The 17,207-nt window shown below is 51.7% G+C and overlaps 2 protein-coding genes across 2 annotated transcripts; one reads left to right on the top strand and one right to left on the bottom strand.

The window, feature by feature from the left end:
• Positions 1-321: 321 nt before the first annotated feature.
• On the top strand, positions 322-2,239 carry LOC136476001 (UDP-glycosyltransferase 73C6-like). Its single transcript, XM_066473665.1, has one exon. The coding sequence runs from the start codon at positions 699-701 to the stop codon at positions 2,166-2,168; it is 1,470 nt and encodes a 489-aa protein (XP_066329762.1). The 5' UTR covers positions 322-698; the 3' UTR covers positions 2,169-2,239.
• Positions 2,240-2,545: 306 nt separating this feature from the next.
• Positions 2,546-4,448, bottom strand: LOC136475999 (UDP-glycosyltransferase 73E1-like). The gene has a single exon (XM_066473662.1). The coding sequence runs from the start codon at positions 4,210-4,212 to the stop codon at positions 2,695-2,697; it is 1,518 nt and encodes a 505-aa protein (XP_066329759.1). The 5' UTR covers positions 4,213-4,448; the 3' UTR covers positions 2,546-2,694.
• Between the last annotated feature and the right edge of the window lie 12,759 nt (positions 4,449-17,207).

Below are 17,207 nucleotides of genomic sequence, written 5' to 3'. Positions count from 1 at the left end.
ACTAATGTTACTAATCTTTTTTCCCATATGTAGGCCTCGTTCGGCTTACTCACAAAACGGCACTATTCAGCTTATTTTTTCAGCCGGAACAAAATTTTTCTTTTACAGGAATTTAGCCAGAACAGTGTTTTCAGCCAGTTTCAGCCACAATTCAGCAAGCCGAATAGGGCCATAGTCATATGATCGACGTGTTCGCTGGTTGGTTTCTGAGCTAATTTAGATTGACTAGTGCTGATTTATTATGAGAAAAAACACCGTTGACTGATTGAATAAGCCTGGCTGAATCTAACCAGCGAACACGGTGGATGTGCTATAATTCCGGCTTGCTGGCCCGTGCGAAGGACGGGGTACCTGCTAGTTGGTATGTATGCCTCGTGGTACGATTGGACAGAGGAATTCTGAATGGAACATGCCACACAAATACTCACCGTGACTGTTTTCATCAAGTGATAAAATACACTTCTCGTGCGTTAAAATCTACCCAATCCAGCGCCAACAATTTTGGACTCGCGCGCATAAACAATATTATCTCTTGCACCGGGTCGACGTCGTGTCAGTTAGTACGACGACCATTTAGGAGCGGTGGAGCTTGCACGACAACACAAGCAGCCCACCAACTATCCACACAGTGACAAAAGTTCCAAACCGAGAACGACTCCCTACACTCCGTCAACAAGTTACTCGCCCGGTCGTCTGCCATGTCGTCGGGAAGTGCGGCCGCCGTGGCTGGCGCTGACTCGGCGCCGCACTTCGTGCTGGTGCCGATGATGGCCGCGGGCCACGCCGGCCCGATGCTCGACATGGCCGGCACCCTGTCCCGCCGCGGCGCGCTCGTCACGTTAGTGACGACGCCCCTGAACCTGCCCCGCCTCGGCCTCGCCCCCAGTGACGACGCGCTCCCCATCCGCTTCCTTCCGCTCCGCTTCCCCTGCGCCGAGGCCGGCCTCCCCGAGGGCTGCGAGAGCCTCGACGCGCTGCCGGGCCTCGGCCTCCTCGGCAATTTCAACGACGCCTGCGCCATGCTCCGCGGTCCGCTCGTCGCGCGCCTCCGGGACGACAGGGAGGGCGGCGACAACCCGCCGGCGAGCTGCGTCGTCTCCGACGCCTGCCACCCGTGGACGGGCGGGGTAGCGAGGGAGCTCGGCGTGCCGCGGTTCTCGTTCGACGGGTTTTGCGCCTTCTCCTCCTTCTGCATGCGCCAGATGAATCTCCACAAGATCTTCGACGGCGTCGACGACGACAGGCGCTCCGTGCGCGTCCCTGGCTTCCCCATCGACGTCGAGATATCGAGGGCACGGTCGCCAGGAAACTTCACGGGTCCCGGCATGAAGGAGTTCGGCGAGGAGATCATGGCCGAGAGCGCGAGAGCCGACGGCCTGGTGGTGAACAGCTTCGCGGAGCTCGAGCCCATGTTTCTTGACGCCTACGAGGCCGCCATCGGCAAGAAGATATGGACCGTTGGGCCTCTCTTCCTGACCCCCACCACCATGCCGCCGGCGGCGGCGACGACAGAGGACGCGAACGCCGTCCGGTGCGCGAGCTGGCTCGAGTCCAAGAAGCCCCGGTCGGTGGTGTTCGTGAGCTTCGGCAGCCTGGTGCGCTCGTCGCTGCCGCAGCTCGTCGAAATCGGGCACGGCATCGAGGCGACCAAGCGACCGTTCATCTGGGTGGTCAAGCCCGGCAATCCCGCCGAGTTCGAGCAGTGGCTGTCCGAGGACGGCTTCGAGTCCCGCGTCGGGGAGACGGGCCTGGTGATCAGGGACTGGGCACCGCAGAAGGCGATCCTGTCGCACCCGGCGACGGGCGCCTTCGTCACGCACTGCGGCTGGAACTCCGTGCTGGAATGCGTCGCGGCGGGGCTGCCGATGGTGACGTGGCCGCACTTCGCGGAGCAGTTCATGAACGAGAAGCTCGTGGTGGACGTGCTGCGGGTCGGCGTGCCCGTCGGCGTCAAGGACGCCGCGCCGTGGGGCGTGGAGACGGAGGGCGTGGCTGCGACGAGGCAGGACGTGGAGAGGGCCGTGGCGGAGGTGATGGACTGCGGGGAGGAGGGCTCCGCGCGCCGGGCAAGGGCCGCCGAGCTCGGCAGGAAGGCTCGGGAGGCCGTGGCGCACGGTGGGTCGTCGTACCGGAACGTGGCGCTCCTCATCCAACACGTCAAGCACTAGCAAAGTAGAAATCCATGGCCAAAAAGAAAACTATGTTTTAGCATAAAAAAAATACATGGATTTTTTCTCCCTCTCCCTCTCTCTTTTCAACGAGACGCACGCGCGTTGTGTAATGTGGATCAGACCTGGACGGCTGGATGCGATTTTTGCACTGGCTTGGGTTGCCGTGTGGCCCGTGACGGTTTGCCGGTCCTCGTGAACTTTGCCCGACATCGTCAAAATTTCTGCACTGGCGTGTGGTGTGCGGCGTCAGGTGGCCTGGACACGAATTGTTCTCTTATCCTTACATAAAAAAAATTATTTTTTATGATACGTGAATCTGTGGATATGTGATATTGTGATTTGTGATTATCTGGAGGTAGAATAAGGATGGAAGTTGTTGGATCTTAATTGTATGGTGTAAAAAAATTTATATGTTGAAACTACATAAAATACATGGTTGTTGAGCAATTCTGGATAGATAAACGTGCGTGTAATAATGCTAGCACCACATTAGCAACCGTAGTGATAAAAATTCTTGTCCACCTCACATGGTGGACTTCATCTGCTCAACGTGCTCCATCAGAAGCGCCACGTTCCGGTCCGACGAGCCGCCACGCGCCACGGCGTCCCTTGCCTTCCTGCCGAGCTCGGCAGCCCTTGCCCGGCGCGCGGAGCCCTCCTCCCCGCCGTCCATCACCGCCGCCACGGCCCTCTCCACGTCCTCCCGCGTCGCCACCACGGCCTCCGTCTCCACCACGCCCCACTGCGCCGCGTCCTTCACGCCCACGGGCACACCGACCCGCAGCACGTCCACCACGAGCTTCTCGTTGATGAACTGCTCCGCGAAGTGCGGCCACGTCGCCATCGGCAGCCCCGCCGCGACGCACTCCAGCACGGAGTTCCAGCCGCAGTGCGTCACGAAGGCGCCCGTGGCCGGGTGCGACAGGGTCGCCTTCTGCGGCGCCCAACCCGTGACCACGAGCCCCCTGTCCCCAACGCGGCGCTCGAAGCCGTCGTCGGACAGCCACCTCTCGAACTCGGCGAGGCTGGCGGGCTTCACCGCCCAGATGAACTGCCGGTTGCTCGCCTCCAGCCCGTGCGCGATCTCCACGAGCTGCGGCTGCGACGAGCGCGCCAGGCTGCCGAAGCTCACGAGCACTACGGATCGGGGCTTCTTGGACTCGAGCCAGCTCATGCAGCGGACGGCGGTCACGTCATCAGAGTCAGAGGTCGCCGTCGACGGCATGTTGTGCTGGAGGAAGAGAGGCCCAACGGTCCATATCTTCTTGCCGAGCGCCGCTTTATAGGCATCAACGAAGAGGGGCTCGAGCTCCGCGAAGCTGTTCACCACTAGGCCGTCGGCTCTCGCGTTTTCCGCCATGACCTCGTCGGCGAACACCTTGCCAAAACCCGAGAAGTTTCCCGGCGACCGCGCTCTGGACATCTCGACGTGTATGGGGAAGCCAGGGACGCGCACGGGGCGCCTGTCGTCGCTGATTCCCTCGAAGACGCTGTGGACGCTCATCTGGCGCATGCAGAACGAGGAGAAGGCGCAGAAGGTCTCCAGCGCCAGCCGCGGCACGCCGAGCTCCCGCGCCACTGGGCCGGTCCACGGGTGGCAGGTGTCGGAAACGAGGCCGCTCGCCGGCGGGTCGGCCTCCCTGAGGTGCGCAACGAGCGGCGCCCGGAGCATGGCGCAGGCGTCGTGGAAGTTCTTGAGGAAGGCGAGGCTCGGGAGCGCGTCGGGAGTCTCGCAGCCCTCCGGTAGACCGGCCTCGGCGCACGGGAAGCGGAGCGGGAGGAAGCGGATGGGGAGCGCGTCATCGCCGGGGCCGCGGCCGAGGCGTGGCAGGTTGAGCGGCGTGGTGACGAACGTGACGACCGCGCCTCGGCCTGCCAGAGCGCGGGCCATGTCGAGCATCGGGCCGGCGTGGCCTGCGGCCAGCATAGGCACCAGCACGAAGTGCGGCATCGCCGAGTCTGTGCTGACAACTGCTGGAGCACGGCCGGAAGACAGAGGGTGTGGCTCAACAGAGTCTAGCTTCGGAGGAGCCGACGACATGGGAGTTGTGACGGCGAGGTTGCTTGGGCAATGTCCACGGCTGCTGATCGTCGATTAGTGGTGCTGATTTAACTATTTGGGATAGGAATTAGGAACGCTGCAGTCTGCAGAGACGGGGACAGTGATTGGGACTGTGAGGACGATAAGGTCCAAACGTTCACAACGCTGCAGTCTGCAGAGACGGGGACAGTGATTGGGACTGTGAGGACGATAAGGTCCAAACGTTCACAAAATCTGTCATGCTACTGTCCGTACAGAAGAGTGTGGACTGAGCACAACTATATAGGGAGGGGTCTCTCACTGGATGTTCAGACCAAATGGAATTCTAACTTTTGTCGAAGGACGCCATATGTTATACAGATGCTTCTGATCGGCTTTACGAAACTGACAAAAAAAAAAGGGTATATAGGGATAATCGCCCTGTTCGTTTGGGCTTGTGTCGGCTACCATAAAAAGGGGTCCCCTAAGCAAGAACCGAAAAAATCGCTTAGACCTTGTAAAAATCAAAGCCAAGAGACAACCACCGGCAAACCCCCACCTTATCCGAGGCTCGGCTTGGCCGCCCGGCCCACCTTGAACAGTTTTCCGACTCGCCCGAGGCCCCAACCGTAAGGCCTCGGACGAGGTACCGATTCTCCGTCTCGCTCGAGGCCCCGCCCGTAAGGCCTCGGACAAGGTACTAATTCTCCGCCTTGCTCGAGACCCCACCCGTAGGGCCTCGAACGAGGTACCAATTCTCCGCCTCGCTCGAGACCCCGCACGTAAGGCCTCGGACGAGGTAACGATTCTCCGCCTCGCTCGAGGCCGGCTCGGCAGCCACCCCGTCACCGCCGTCTCGACCGGGACGTCACGTCCAACTAACGCGACCAACCACTCCCGCGACGTCAGCCGAACGACGGCTCGACATAGCTGAGTGACCGACGAGATGGGAGTCACATCGACGCCATGCCGCCCGGGACAGGACGGGGCAGGGGTTACCGGCCGCTGTGCTCGGCACTGTGCCCACGACTGACACCCATGCGGCACTGTGCTGCCTAACCCCACCTGCTCTGAGGACAGTGCGGCGTGGAGAGACATGTCCGGGTCTCTGTAGCATCGGAATCAGCATAAAAGACCAACTGCTCCCTCCGAGCCTCGGCTACCCGCCTCCGCACCCCTGTAGCCTCGGGACTTGCGCCCGCCGAGCCCCCCTACAATGGTTCAGCCTCTGCACCGACGGGGCCTCGGCTCTCTACGCCGTCGACGTACAGCGACCGGCACGTCGTCCACAGTCTGCGCCATGCCCTGCGTCAAGCCATCATAGGAGCCCCCACGTCGCACAGGATCAGGCGTGACCGGCGCGTCGCTCCAGTGCACCGAGGACAAGACCGCTTCATCGACCATGCCGCCACAGTGACAAGCACAGGGCTCGGCCATCCGCCTCCGCTCACAAAACGCCACGTAGCGAACACATGTATCACCCCTGTCCCCCCCCCCCTTCAACTATAAAAGGGACTGACCGGGGCTGTTTCTAGACACGCACACACAGAAGGAGACATCGCTCAGACAGACACACACGGACGAGCAACGCACAACGTTCTGTAACTCACACTCCTCCGCATTGCAAGAGATCAACATCTCGATCAACCCACGCCGCTCCACGCAGAGACCTGAGACAAGCTCCTTCTCTCGCCCAGCTTGTAAACCCCTACTACAAGCACCTTGGTGCAAGGAATACAAGATCGCTCTCTCAGACTGGACGTAGGGCACTTACTGCCTGAACTAGTATAAACCTTGTGTCTTTTTGCATCACCATCCGGGATTAGGGACACGCAGCACACTTTCACTAGCCGGTTGAGGGCCCACCGGTCCAAAACACCGACAGCTTGTTTGGCTGATAAGCCATGACTAAAAGTATTGTTGGCTGATTTGGTGTGAGAGAAAAATAATATTCGTTGGCTAAAAAAATACGGCCTATAAGCCAAACAAGCCAAACGAACCGGACGAATGGTGTCTGATGAAGAATGGCATATGGCACGAAACACCTTGTAAATGCTTGAAGAGGTTTAGTGATATCACTGAGTTATTGTCGGGTACTGCATATCCAACGGCAGATCTGTTTTACCAAAGCTTTTGTGAAAGGCTTTGATTTCAGAGTGGTGTCCTAGTGCAAATGGCGCTATTAGAGAAATGGCAAATTCTATGAACATTAAGCTTGAGAAGCACTAGAGCACGTCAAATGTTGCTCTTTTTTTTGAAACAAAACTACGGAGGGGAGAGCTTCCCCGCCTGGATTTGTATTAACAAACTCAGAGTTTCAAGTAAAGCATAGAGGTTACAGTTACAGCATAGGAGACTATCGACATCCCTGGTTTACACGATCGAAGAAAGGTACGCCATCGGCGTAGGCCAGGAATCACTGAGGCAGAAAATCATCCTTCCTGAATGGTGAGGTCGTCGCAGATGGGGCTAATCACTTCTCGCGCCAAATGTCTTTCGCTTCTGAAGATCATGTCGTTCCTAGCATCCCATAAACGCCACAGGATTGTAAATTGAGGGCCAGGTAGCAGGGGCCTGTTGCACGGTCGATGGCATTGTCCAAACATCAGTATCATCCATGGTAGATAGCAGACCGAGCCCAATTGTGTTCCAAGTGTCGCGGCTGAGCGGACAGCCAAAGAAAGTATGATGCCTATCTTCCATGGGATGTTCACAGCGGCTGCAAATGGCATCTTCCTTTACGTTTTTGTGGAACAGATTTGCCTTTGTACTGAGTCTATCTTTGAAGTATAGCCATGCAAATATTTTCACTTTGTTTGGCACTTTCGTCTGCCAAATCCAACGCCCGTGAAAGTCTTGTACGGAGGGCGAAGGCGATAATGCATCGTAAGCGTCCCTGACTGAACGGCCGTTGTGTTGCTGTGAGGCGCCTGACATCATGTCCTTCCTGAAGGTGGATATCCTACAAGACAACTAGGAGAGAGTCGAGCTCGGCAATCGCCACTCTCGTTAGCCTGGGTCGTAAGCACAAATCAAACCCCGCTCTCGGCAAATAAATAAGTTTTTTTTTCTCTTCTGACCTTAAAATTTTTTCTACCGTCCACATACAACATGTGGTACTCCATGTTAAAATTTGATATATTTCTACGTCTGTTTGCTATATTTAATTAATTTATTTCATTTCAAGAAATTTTTTAGTATAAGTCAAATTTTAACCGCAAGTGATTCAAATAATAGAATAAAATGAGTAGAAAAATGATATTCATGTTATTGAATCCGGTGGGAGGCCTTACTCAGGAAATGAAAAGAAATTTCGAACATCTTGTTCAGGAAACACGACTACGAACGTGCGGCCGAATGGTTTTTAAATTCTAAAAAAACAAATTAAGTCTGAAAATCATGAGTTTTGTCAAGATCTCGTGATATCATACGTGGAGGCCGTGATAAAAAATTGAGAAGGTTTCTCATAATTTGTCACGTAAATGTTTACAAACCGAAGCATCTCAGAAGAAGAATCGTAGCTTTGAGAAGGATTCGGTAAGATTTGGAGTTAAAGTGACGGTCAAATTGGGGTTTGGCTTCAAAACCTTTTTGTATAGGCAATAGAGAACATAGATTATTTCATGTGAAATTTTGCTATTTTTTTATCCGTTTGATAATTTTAATTTATTAAGTGTAATAATACAATTTTAATTGATATAAATTGAATTTGAGTTATAACTGCATGAAATAATGGAATAATATTATTAGAAAAATCAAATATATATTGTTGAGTGAATTTGACAAGGTATTTTCAAAGTTCATCGGAACAAATTTAGAAAAACAAGGTATGGAAAAGAAGGAAAAGAAGGAAAATAAAAAAAATGGGTTTGCCGAATGCCCCTAATCTGGCCGAGTGTCAGGTCTGGGACACTCGGCAACCCCCCCCCCCCCCACCGGCACACACGCACAGTGTGAAAATAAAAAAAATGGGTTTACCGAGTGCCTCTGATCTGGCACTCAGCAAAGCTGGGGTTTGCCGAGTGTCAAATCAGAGGCACTCGGCAAACCCCCCTCATATCCACCCCACCCGGGCCGGCCGCACGCACACACTCACGCACACACAGCCACCCATGCCCAGCCGCCTCCCCCGCCCCCGCCGCCTGCCCCACGCCCGCAGTCGGCCCCGCTCGCGCGCCAGCGCCGCCTGCTCCGTGCTTGCCGACTACCCCGCGCCCGCACCCTGCCGTCTGCCCCGCCCCCGCCGCCTGCCCCGCGCCTCACGGACGCAGGAACGAACTCAAGGCACCTCTTTGTCACCAAGCCGGAAGCCGCCGCCCAGGACCTACTCCACCATGGCCACGACGCCTCTCGGAGCCCTGGACCTGCCTCGAGCCTTCGCCACCACGGACCGCGCCGCCGCGTCCAACGCTCCATGTCCAGAACCCCGACGTGACCTCTTGGAGCCACCTCGTCGTCACCACGAAGGCCGATGCGCGCACCTCTACACCGGCCCTGCCTGCACCGACCCCGACCGGCGTCACGCGATCCGCCTTCACCTAGCCCATCGGTGAGCAACATAGGAAATTGATAGACTCTTTGAGTAGCATGCCTGATGACAAGTTATGTCCTACACAGTAGCATTCAAATTGACATTCAGAAACGAACATATGCGAAAACAATGTGTACATAGGCCTATCTCAGACTCTCACTTAAAACAAAGAGCACATGTATTGCATAATTACTTTTGCAATGACCTCATGCTTAGTGAAATACCTTCATGTCTCATATACACCAAGGTACCAAGTCACTGCACAGTGCAAGAAACTATAGCAACAAAAGAAAAGTTCTCCTGTCTTTAGGGATCAAACATACTAATAATCACAGCTACACTAGAGGGGCATTTGGCATTTTCAAGGAGAGCCGTTAGACAAAAAACCAACACGACCAGTGAAGAACATAACATGACCATCAGAGGCATGATGATCCTTTGCTATTATTTTTACTACTATCTCACAGGCAAATTTTAGATACATGGCATTGTGTCATCAGATTGAGGGTGTAATACTTATTTGGCCAAGGGAATATGTGACTTCTTGTTGAGACCTGTTTGAAAATTGTGCTGTGAGCTTTTCTTTAGTCCAATGGTGTCGATGTTTTACCACCGGCAACCCGTCACGGGGTACCCGGGACGGTGATTTGTTCGGAGGGGTATCGGCGTTTGTAGGAACTCGATGGTAAACGCAGGGAGACAACGATTTATACTGGTTCGGCACGCCGGAAAGTCACGGCGCCCTACGTCCAGTATGGTGTGGATAGTATATTGCGCCCTGCGCTATTTGTTGTGTTGCGAGGTATGTTGCGGTTGTGAGTTCTGTCGGTTATGTGTCTCGGTTATCTGCCGATCTAGGGACCCCTGCCCTCCTTTATATAGTTCAGGAGAGGCGGGAGTCCTAGTCGGTTACAAAGTAGAGATCCTAGTAGGATTACGTGTAACTAGTCCTAGTAGGATTACATGTAGAGAATCCTATTTGGACTAGGTTTTCTTCTCTCTTCTCCGTGGGGAACCTTATGGGTCCCGCATCGACAAGCCCCCGAGCATTTCATGATTGAGCTTCAAGGGCCGGGTTGTTGTAGACTTGTTCTGGGTTCTTTCTTGAAGCGAGATCTTGAGATGGTCTTCTTTGTCTTTTCTTTGGCTGATGTGCACTTTTGGACAAAAGTGCACTCAGTGAGTGTAGCCCCCGAGCCTCTTGCTTGTTGGGACAAGAAGCCAGAGGGTCCCTTTAGTCTTCTTGTTTGCTCCGAGTTCTTTTTTGGTGGGTGCAATTTTTCGTAAAAATTGCACTCACTGAGTGTAGCCCCCGAGCCTCTTGCTTTTGCTTACAAAAGTTGGAGGGTCCAGATTCTTGTCTTCAAAAATTTTTGGGGGGTTATGTATCCCGCAGCCCCCAAGCCTTCTCCGAGTACTTTCTTTAGAATAGAAATCGGATGAAGGGTCTTGATGTGTTGTCTTTGTTGTAGTCTTGAGTACTTGTATTCTTGGTCTTTCATCCTTGAATTCGAGCCCCCGAGCGTAGTTGAAGCGAATGTCGAGCCCCTGAGCTTAGTGTTTGACTAAGCCGTGATGCTCTTCCGAGTTGTTTTTATTCATCCAGGTCATTTCTAGACTTCTCTGGTTCTTGATGTACCTCTTCCAAGTTGTTTGCGCTTCGTCCAGGTTCTTTCTGAACTTGTATGTACCTCATCTGGGTTGTTTTTTATTCATCCGGGTCGTTTCTAGACTTCTCTGGTTCTTGATGTACCTCTTCCAAGTTGTTTGCACTTCGTCCAGGTTCTTTCTGAACTTGTATGTACCTCATCTGGGTTGTTTTTTATTCATCCGGGTCGTTTCTAGACTTCTCTGGTTCTTGATGTACATCTTCCAAGTTGTTTGCACTTCGTCCAGGTTCTTTCTGAACTTGTATGTACCTCATCTGGGTTGTTTTTTATTCATCCGGGTCGTTTCTAGACTTCTCTGGTTCTTGATGTACCTCTTCCAGGTTGTTTGCACTTCGTCTAGGTTCTTTCTGAACTTGTATGTACCTCATCCGGGTTGTTTTTTATTCATCCGGGTCGTTTCTGATCTTGTCTGTACCTCATCCGGGTTGTTTTCTGATCAATCCGGGTTCTTTCTGAATTTGTCTTGGTACTTGCAGCACCTCTTCGGGGTTGTTTGCGCTTCGTCCCGGTTCTTTCTAAACGCTTGTCTTGGTTCTTGCTGCATCTTGTCGGGGTTCTTTTTTATCAATCTAGGTTGTTTCTGGACTTGTCTGAGTAAAATAGCTCTCAAGAGCGTGTTTTCCCCGATCTCATGGTATAGATGTAGCTCTCCTGCATGTTAAACATAAAAAATATATTGTAAATGACATTCCGGATATGAAGTCGGGAGCATGTCCCATATTTGAATAATCAATCAGGGGCGGACCCCGGCATTATGAAATGTATATAAACTTTTTGCGTCTTGCTCTTGCTAGGCCATGCAAATTCCTCAGGTAGTGTCCTGTTACGTTTAAGCACTTGAATCTCTGGCGTATGGTTCAGAGGTTCATGACGTGACCATGTGAGCCTGGTACTCGGTTCGTGACCGTCCATGTGAGTAGACAAGCTTCACGGATTAAGGCGTGTTCTACCTGAGGAATTCGGCAACCGTTAAGAGAAGACCTAGAGCGCTATGTTTGCTCGCATGATGATTTTTTTTGTATCTTGAGCACTATGTTTGCTCGCATGATGATTTTTTGTGTCTTCCCTTGCTAGGTCGGTTAATTTCCTGGGTAGTAGCCTGTTACGTTTAAGCACTTGAATCTCGCGTTTGGTTCAGAGGTCCATTGACGTGACCACCCGTATGGTTCAGAGGTTCTTTGATGTGACCATCCGTATGGTTCAGAGGTTCATTGACGTGACCATCCATTCGAGAAAACAAGCTTCACGAATTAAGGCTTACTATCTGAGGAAACTAACAGCCGTTAGGGGAAGATGATATGGCCACAGAGGCATACGAATAATATCCGAAATGTAAAAATTAAAGCGTTACTTAGCTTGGTTCATGGCAGAGTTGTCGATCACCGCAGGCGGGTAGTTGATCGGCGTGGTGTGCAGCCGAGTAGTTGGCGTAGATGGAGGTAGACTTGATAGCTCTCTTGTCGCCGACATGTCGAGTACTCAGATCAACTCAGAACCCGTCGCGTGTACTCTGAAGTCGCTGCCGAGTATCAGGAAGCTGTTGTCGAGTACCCGGTTGAGTCCGAGTAGTGGGAGTAGTCCATCAAGCATCACACGGTAGAGTCATCGAGTTGTTGTTGTGATCGGCGCTGACGGCGTGGGGGCGGTGCACCCTTCCAGCTTGACGTGAGCCTTCTTGTTGACCCCCTCCCTTTTTTTGAGGCAGTCGTAGACATCTGTTCATGCACGAATATATACACGTATACGTTGCCATTGGCCTTGCTTTGCTTCGCCATCTTGGCTTGCATGGTGAGGTAAGTTGCTCCCTGGTAGATTCTTGATGGAGCCGAGTTGTCGTCGTGTGCATGTAGCCGAACAACCCGGTGGATCTTGATGCAGCGATGCAATTTGCTTGTGGTCTTGGACATCTTGTTAGCTTCTGGCTTGGTTCTGATTTGGCTAGATGGCTTGTTATGTATGTACGTGTATGTACACCTTCTTTATTTGCATCTTGAAGTGGTTGGACATCGTGGTGAGTTCTCGTCATCTAGTTCTTGACCGGATCCGTTCCAGTTGAGTTGTCAATGTGCCTTCTCCATGTATATTTGCATATATACGTGTATATGAAAAAAACAAATATTAATACGCTGATTGCTTTTGGCTAGCTTGCTGCTTGTGTCATCCTTGTAGCATCCTTTGCATGCACTTTTGAGTAGATGGATATCGTCTTGTCTGTCATAGTAGAATTTGTATCCGATGCTAGGACTTTTTGCTTGATACAGTACTCGGCTTGGATAGAATTGGCCCTAGGACTTGTACGTGCTTGCTTCTAAACATTGTATTAGCTTGTGTATGGAATCTTTGTCGCTTTGCTGATGTATACGTCATCCCATATTTTCTCTCATGAATCTGCCTGATGTCTTCTTGCTCTGTGTCCCATTCTAGATAGGTTGTCCGTGATGGAGTTGAATCATCTTGGAGTTGAGTAAATTAATTCTATTCGGACTTGGCACCGTGATCAAACCGAAGCTGATTCTAGTTCGGCTTGCACTTGTCCTCCAGTGGCTTCGTGTACCGCCTAGCTGCTTGGCTGCTTGTACTATGCCTCGAGACGTTGGGTTGCTGTTAGTGTACGCGCACCTTCCCAGCGGCAGCCTGAACGATCGATTGGATGTATGAGGACGTCGCCAAGAACATGCGCTTCAGCGAGTTGTCGAATGATGCCAATGACAGCCGCGGCGAATCTTGATCTTGGCATCTTCCGAGCCACAACGAGTTATCGACGAGGTTGACGAGAGCCACGGCGAGTTGTCGACAAGGTCGACGAGGGTCGCGGCGAATCTTTATTTTGAGGTCCACCGAGCTCTCGAACGCAAAGCGCCGAGGTCCCCTACCTGGCGCGCCAGCTGTCGATGTTTTACCACCGGCAACCCGTCACGGGGTACCCGGGACGGTGATTTGTTCGTAGGGGTATCGGCGTTTGTAGGAACTCGATGGTAAATGCAGGGAGACAACGATTTATACTGGTTCGGCACGCCGGAAAGTCACGGCGCCCTACGTCCAGTCTGGTGTGGATAGTATATTGCACCCTACGCTATTTGTTGTGTTGCGAGGTATGTTGCGGTTGTGAGTTCTGTCGGTTATGTGTCTCGGATATCTTTGAATTCGGATTCGGCACCTTCTTCTGGCCAACTGTCGTTTTGATGGGAATAATCTTGCGAGGTTGTCTGGGTAGGCACCCTACTCCTGGTCTTCTTTGGTTGTTCAAATCGGTGGCCTTGATTATGTTCCTTCCTACTTCCTCCGTCATGGCTTCCACCCGGCCCAAGTCTTTCGAAAGCGGATTTCCTTTGATTTTGATCTTCTTGCCTGTGGGTTGTTGATCTGGCGGGTAGTCTTGATCGAGCTCTCTCTTCATGCGTTCTCGGGATCGTCGATCGGAGCAAGTCCTGGAGCTATTCATACTTCTCACCAGGATGTGAAGTTGCTCCGAGTTCTTCTAATGCTTCTCGAATCTTATCGTAAGGCGTATTTGCCGTGCATCTTCCTTCGACTTCTCGTTGCGATTTTCTTTTGTCGTACTCAGCCAACTCTGACTCATATCTGATCCAAGCTTCCCTGCGCTGCCTAGCACGGTGTTGGCGCCCTTGCTTCAACTTGTTTTTCCTTTCTCTAGCCTGTCTCTGACTTTCAGTTTCTCCATCGTAACCCTGGGCAAAGGGCGATATGTTGGATTCTGATTCATCTAATGACCTGACATCGGGTGCTTCTGGGGGGTTTAATGGTGACCGAGGACGTCGAACCATGAGCACTTCCCGTGCGTGAGCCATTCTGTTATTGGTGTTAGTTTTCACACTGTCAGAGTTACTGATGACTTCAGTAGACGCCCCGATGTCGCAGATCGAGTCTCCTTCTTGGTAAGGTAGAATAGCTGTTGTTGTTGTGCCGACTAGTTGGGTCCCGCTATCTTCAGGAATGGAACCTGGCTAGTGGATGATACAGTCTTGCGATGTTATTGTTAGCACAAGACCCTCCTGGGCTCCTGTTAGTGGTATCCCAAGCATTGGATTGAAAGACCTTTCGGTCTGTCCTTGATAGGATTTTGCCGTGTTGTCGAGCCCAAATGGAAAAGAACTCAACTTTTTGAAAGAACTCTGAGGGTAATCCGAGTTGTTTTGGGTTGTGCTCTGGAATCCTGCCAAAAAAGAACTCAGTTTCTTGAAAGCACTCGAATAAGACTTCATCTTGGACACGGAGCTTGAATTCGAGTCGGATGCGCGTAGCCGTGAAATCTTATTCGAATCGGATATTATGAGCTACGCGAATCTTCTGGTGAGCTGATCCGTCGTAGTTGTCGAAATAGGAAATTCTTCATGCTGATCCGGATCTTTGAGGAGATGGCTTTGGAGCCTGCCGTAGTTGTTCGCCTCGCAGATCCATGAGCCGAAGATGAAAGTTGATCCCATCGGGAAGATCATGTTGTCGAGGTCCATCGAGCTCTCAGATGCAAAGTCGCCGAAAGCCCCTACCTGGCGCGCCAGCTGTCGATGTTTTACCACCGGCAACCCGTCACGGGGTACCCGGGACGGTGATTTGTTCGGAGGGGTATCGGCGTTTGTAGGAACTCGATGGTAAACGCAGGGAGACAACGATTTATACTGGTTCGGCACGCCGGAAAGTCACGGCGCCCTATGTCCAGTCTGGTGTGGATAGTATATTGCGCCATGCGCTATTTGTTGTGTTGCGAGGTATGTTGCGGTTGTGAGTTCTGTCGGTTATGTGTCTCGGTTATCTACCGATCTATGGACCCCTGCCCTCCTTTATATAGTCCAGGAGAGGCGGGAGTCCTAGTCGGTTACAAAGTAGAGATCCTAGTAGGATTACGTGTAACTAGTCCTAGTAGGATTACATGTAGAGAATCCTATTTGGACTAGGTTTTCTTCTCTCTTCTCCGTGGGGAACCTTATGGGTCCCGCATCGACAAATGGCTATGGTAATGATGAAATGGGAGCAATGCAATGCACCTTATTTTTTAGGTTTGAGTCATGCTTAGTTCCAAGGCTCTGGGATGCTCACACTTTCATGTAAACTCTATTAGCTCCGCAACAAGTTGTTTCAGCATTATTTTTTGGACTCTGTATGTGGCTGTCGGCCATTGTGCCGTTGGTTTGTTGCAAGTTTTGGTTACCTCACCGTGCAGGGGAGGTGCTGCCGAAATTTACAATTGACACTATTATGTTTGTTTTTTGTAGGAGAGGCTATTACAAGAATCATTCCCCACCGTCCTTGACTCGTCACTTTCCAGGATAGCAAGGCGAGGCAACCTACACCCCTCTTTCCAAATCATGTTCGTATATCATGTAACCTAGCTAGGCGTCTCCCGTTCGAAAGAGATACGATTGAAAATATGTAGATCTTTGCATATCTATAATCGTATCTGTTTCGAATTGTCCACATTTTTTGGACAGCCCGAGGAACTGTTATGGGTGATCATGCACGCCATGTGAACGGCATCCTTGGTCTTTTGATCAAGGAAAAGTTCCCTGGCCTAGTGCAGTTCGACGGAACTGTTGAGCCGGCCCACATGTGGGCCCACTATGCCGCCGTCCCCGACACCCCTGATCGGGATGGCAGGGTATTCGCCGATAAGGCGCAGTGTGTCAAGGCCGAGCTTTGGGTAAGTCTTTGTCTCACTATATTGCTCAATACATCGCATTGATTGGATATTCTTGAAATAATGACTGGATACATCACATCTATATGTAGGATTTCTTTAGATACAAGGCGGGATACGAGGCCAAGGCAGATGCTGTGGCTAACAAAGCCACCAAGAAACTCGTCAAGGACATGCACTACGAGGCGCGCATCCAGGCCGTGATCCAATACCAAGCGGAAATTCTTAGAGAGAGGCTCCCTAAAAGTGCGGCAAGAACCATGAGCCTGACCCCGGAACAATACCTGAAGGTAAATATAGAGCATTAATACTTATTTTTTCTAAGATTAATTATGCTTAATTTTATCTTCTTATATGTCATATACTTGATGACATAGGTGCCTCCGTGGTGGTGCACCTACGATCTGTAGTGCTGGGCCCGGATGGTGGATAGGTGGTGTGACCCCGCGTGGGAGGAGAATCACAACGCTTGCCGGGAGTGGCGTTTGCTGATGCCGAGCATACCACACCATCAAGGCAACCTCAACCTCTCAGAATACGCAGCTAGATGGGTACGCGAATTCGTTTCTTTATTCTAACGCTCAACTCTGCATAATTTCTAATCATATTGCTTTTTTTAGTCGACGGCACATGGTGGCGAGCCTTGCTCCCAGTTCATGGTGAAAGGATCAAGATGCCCAAGAGGGGGGGTGAATTGAGCTAATTCTCAATTTTCTTGCAATAATCAAATCATACGGATAGCCCAATTAACCCCTTGTGCCTAGAAAAGTGTTTCTATCAAATCAACGCACAAATGACTTGCACCCTATGTTCCAAACTTACTCTAGCATAGCAATTCTATGAATGTAAAACAAGTATTGAATTGCTCAAAGTAAATACTCAAAGTAAGTGCTCAAAGTAAATAGGGAGAGAAAGGAACGCGGCGATGTTTTGCTGAGGTATCGGAGAGTCGCCACTCCCCACTAGTCCTCGTTGGAGCACCCGTGCAAGGGTGTAGCTCCCCCTTGATCCGCGCAAGGATCAAGTGCTCTCTATGGGTTGATTCTTCGACACTCTGTCGCGGCGAATCACCCAAAGCCGCTCACAACTTGAGTTGGGTCACCCACAAGCTCCGCCGGGTGATCACCAAGCTCCCAATCACCACCAAGCTGTCTAGGTGATG

This window comes from Miscanthus floridulus, chromosome 8 (assembly GCF_019320115.1).
Source record: "Miscanthus floridulus cultivar M001 chromosome 8, ASM1932011v1, whole genome shotgun sequence".
NCBI classification, from domain to species: Eukaryota; Viridiplantae; Streptophyta; class Magnoliopsida; order Poales; family Poaceae; genus Miscanthus; species Miscanthus floridulus.
Note: the sequence above shows the minus strand (reverse complement) of the source record. Positions and strands in the feature narration are given on the sequence as shown.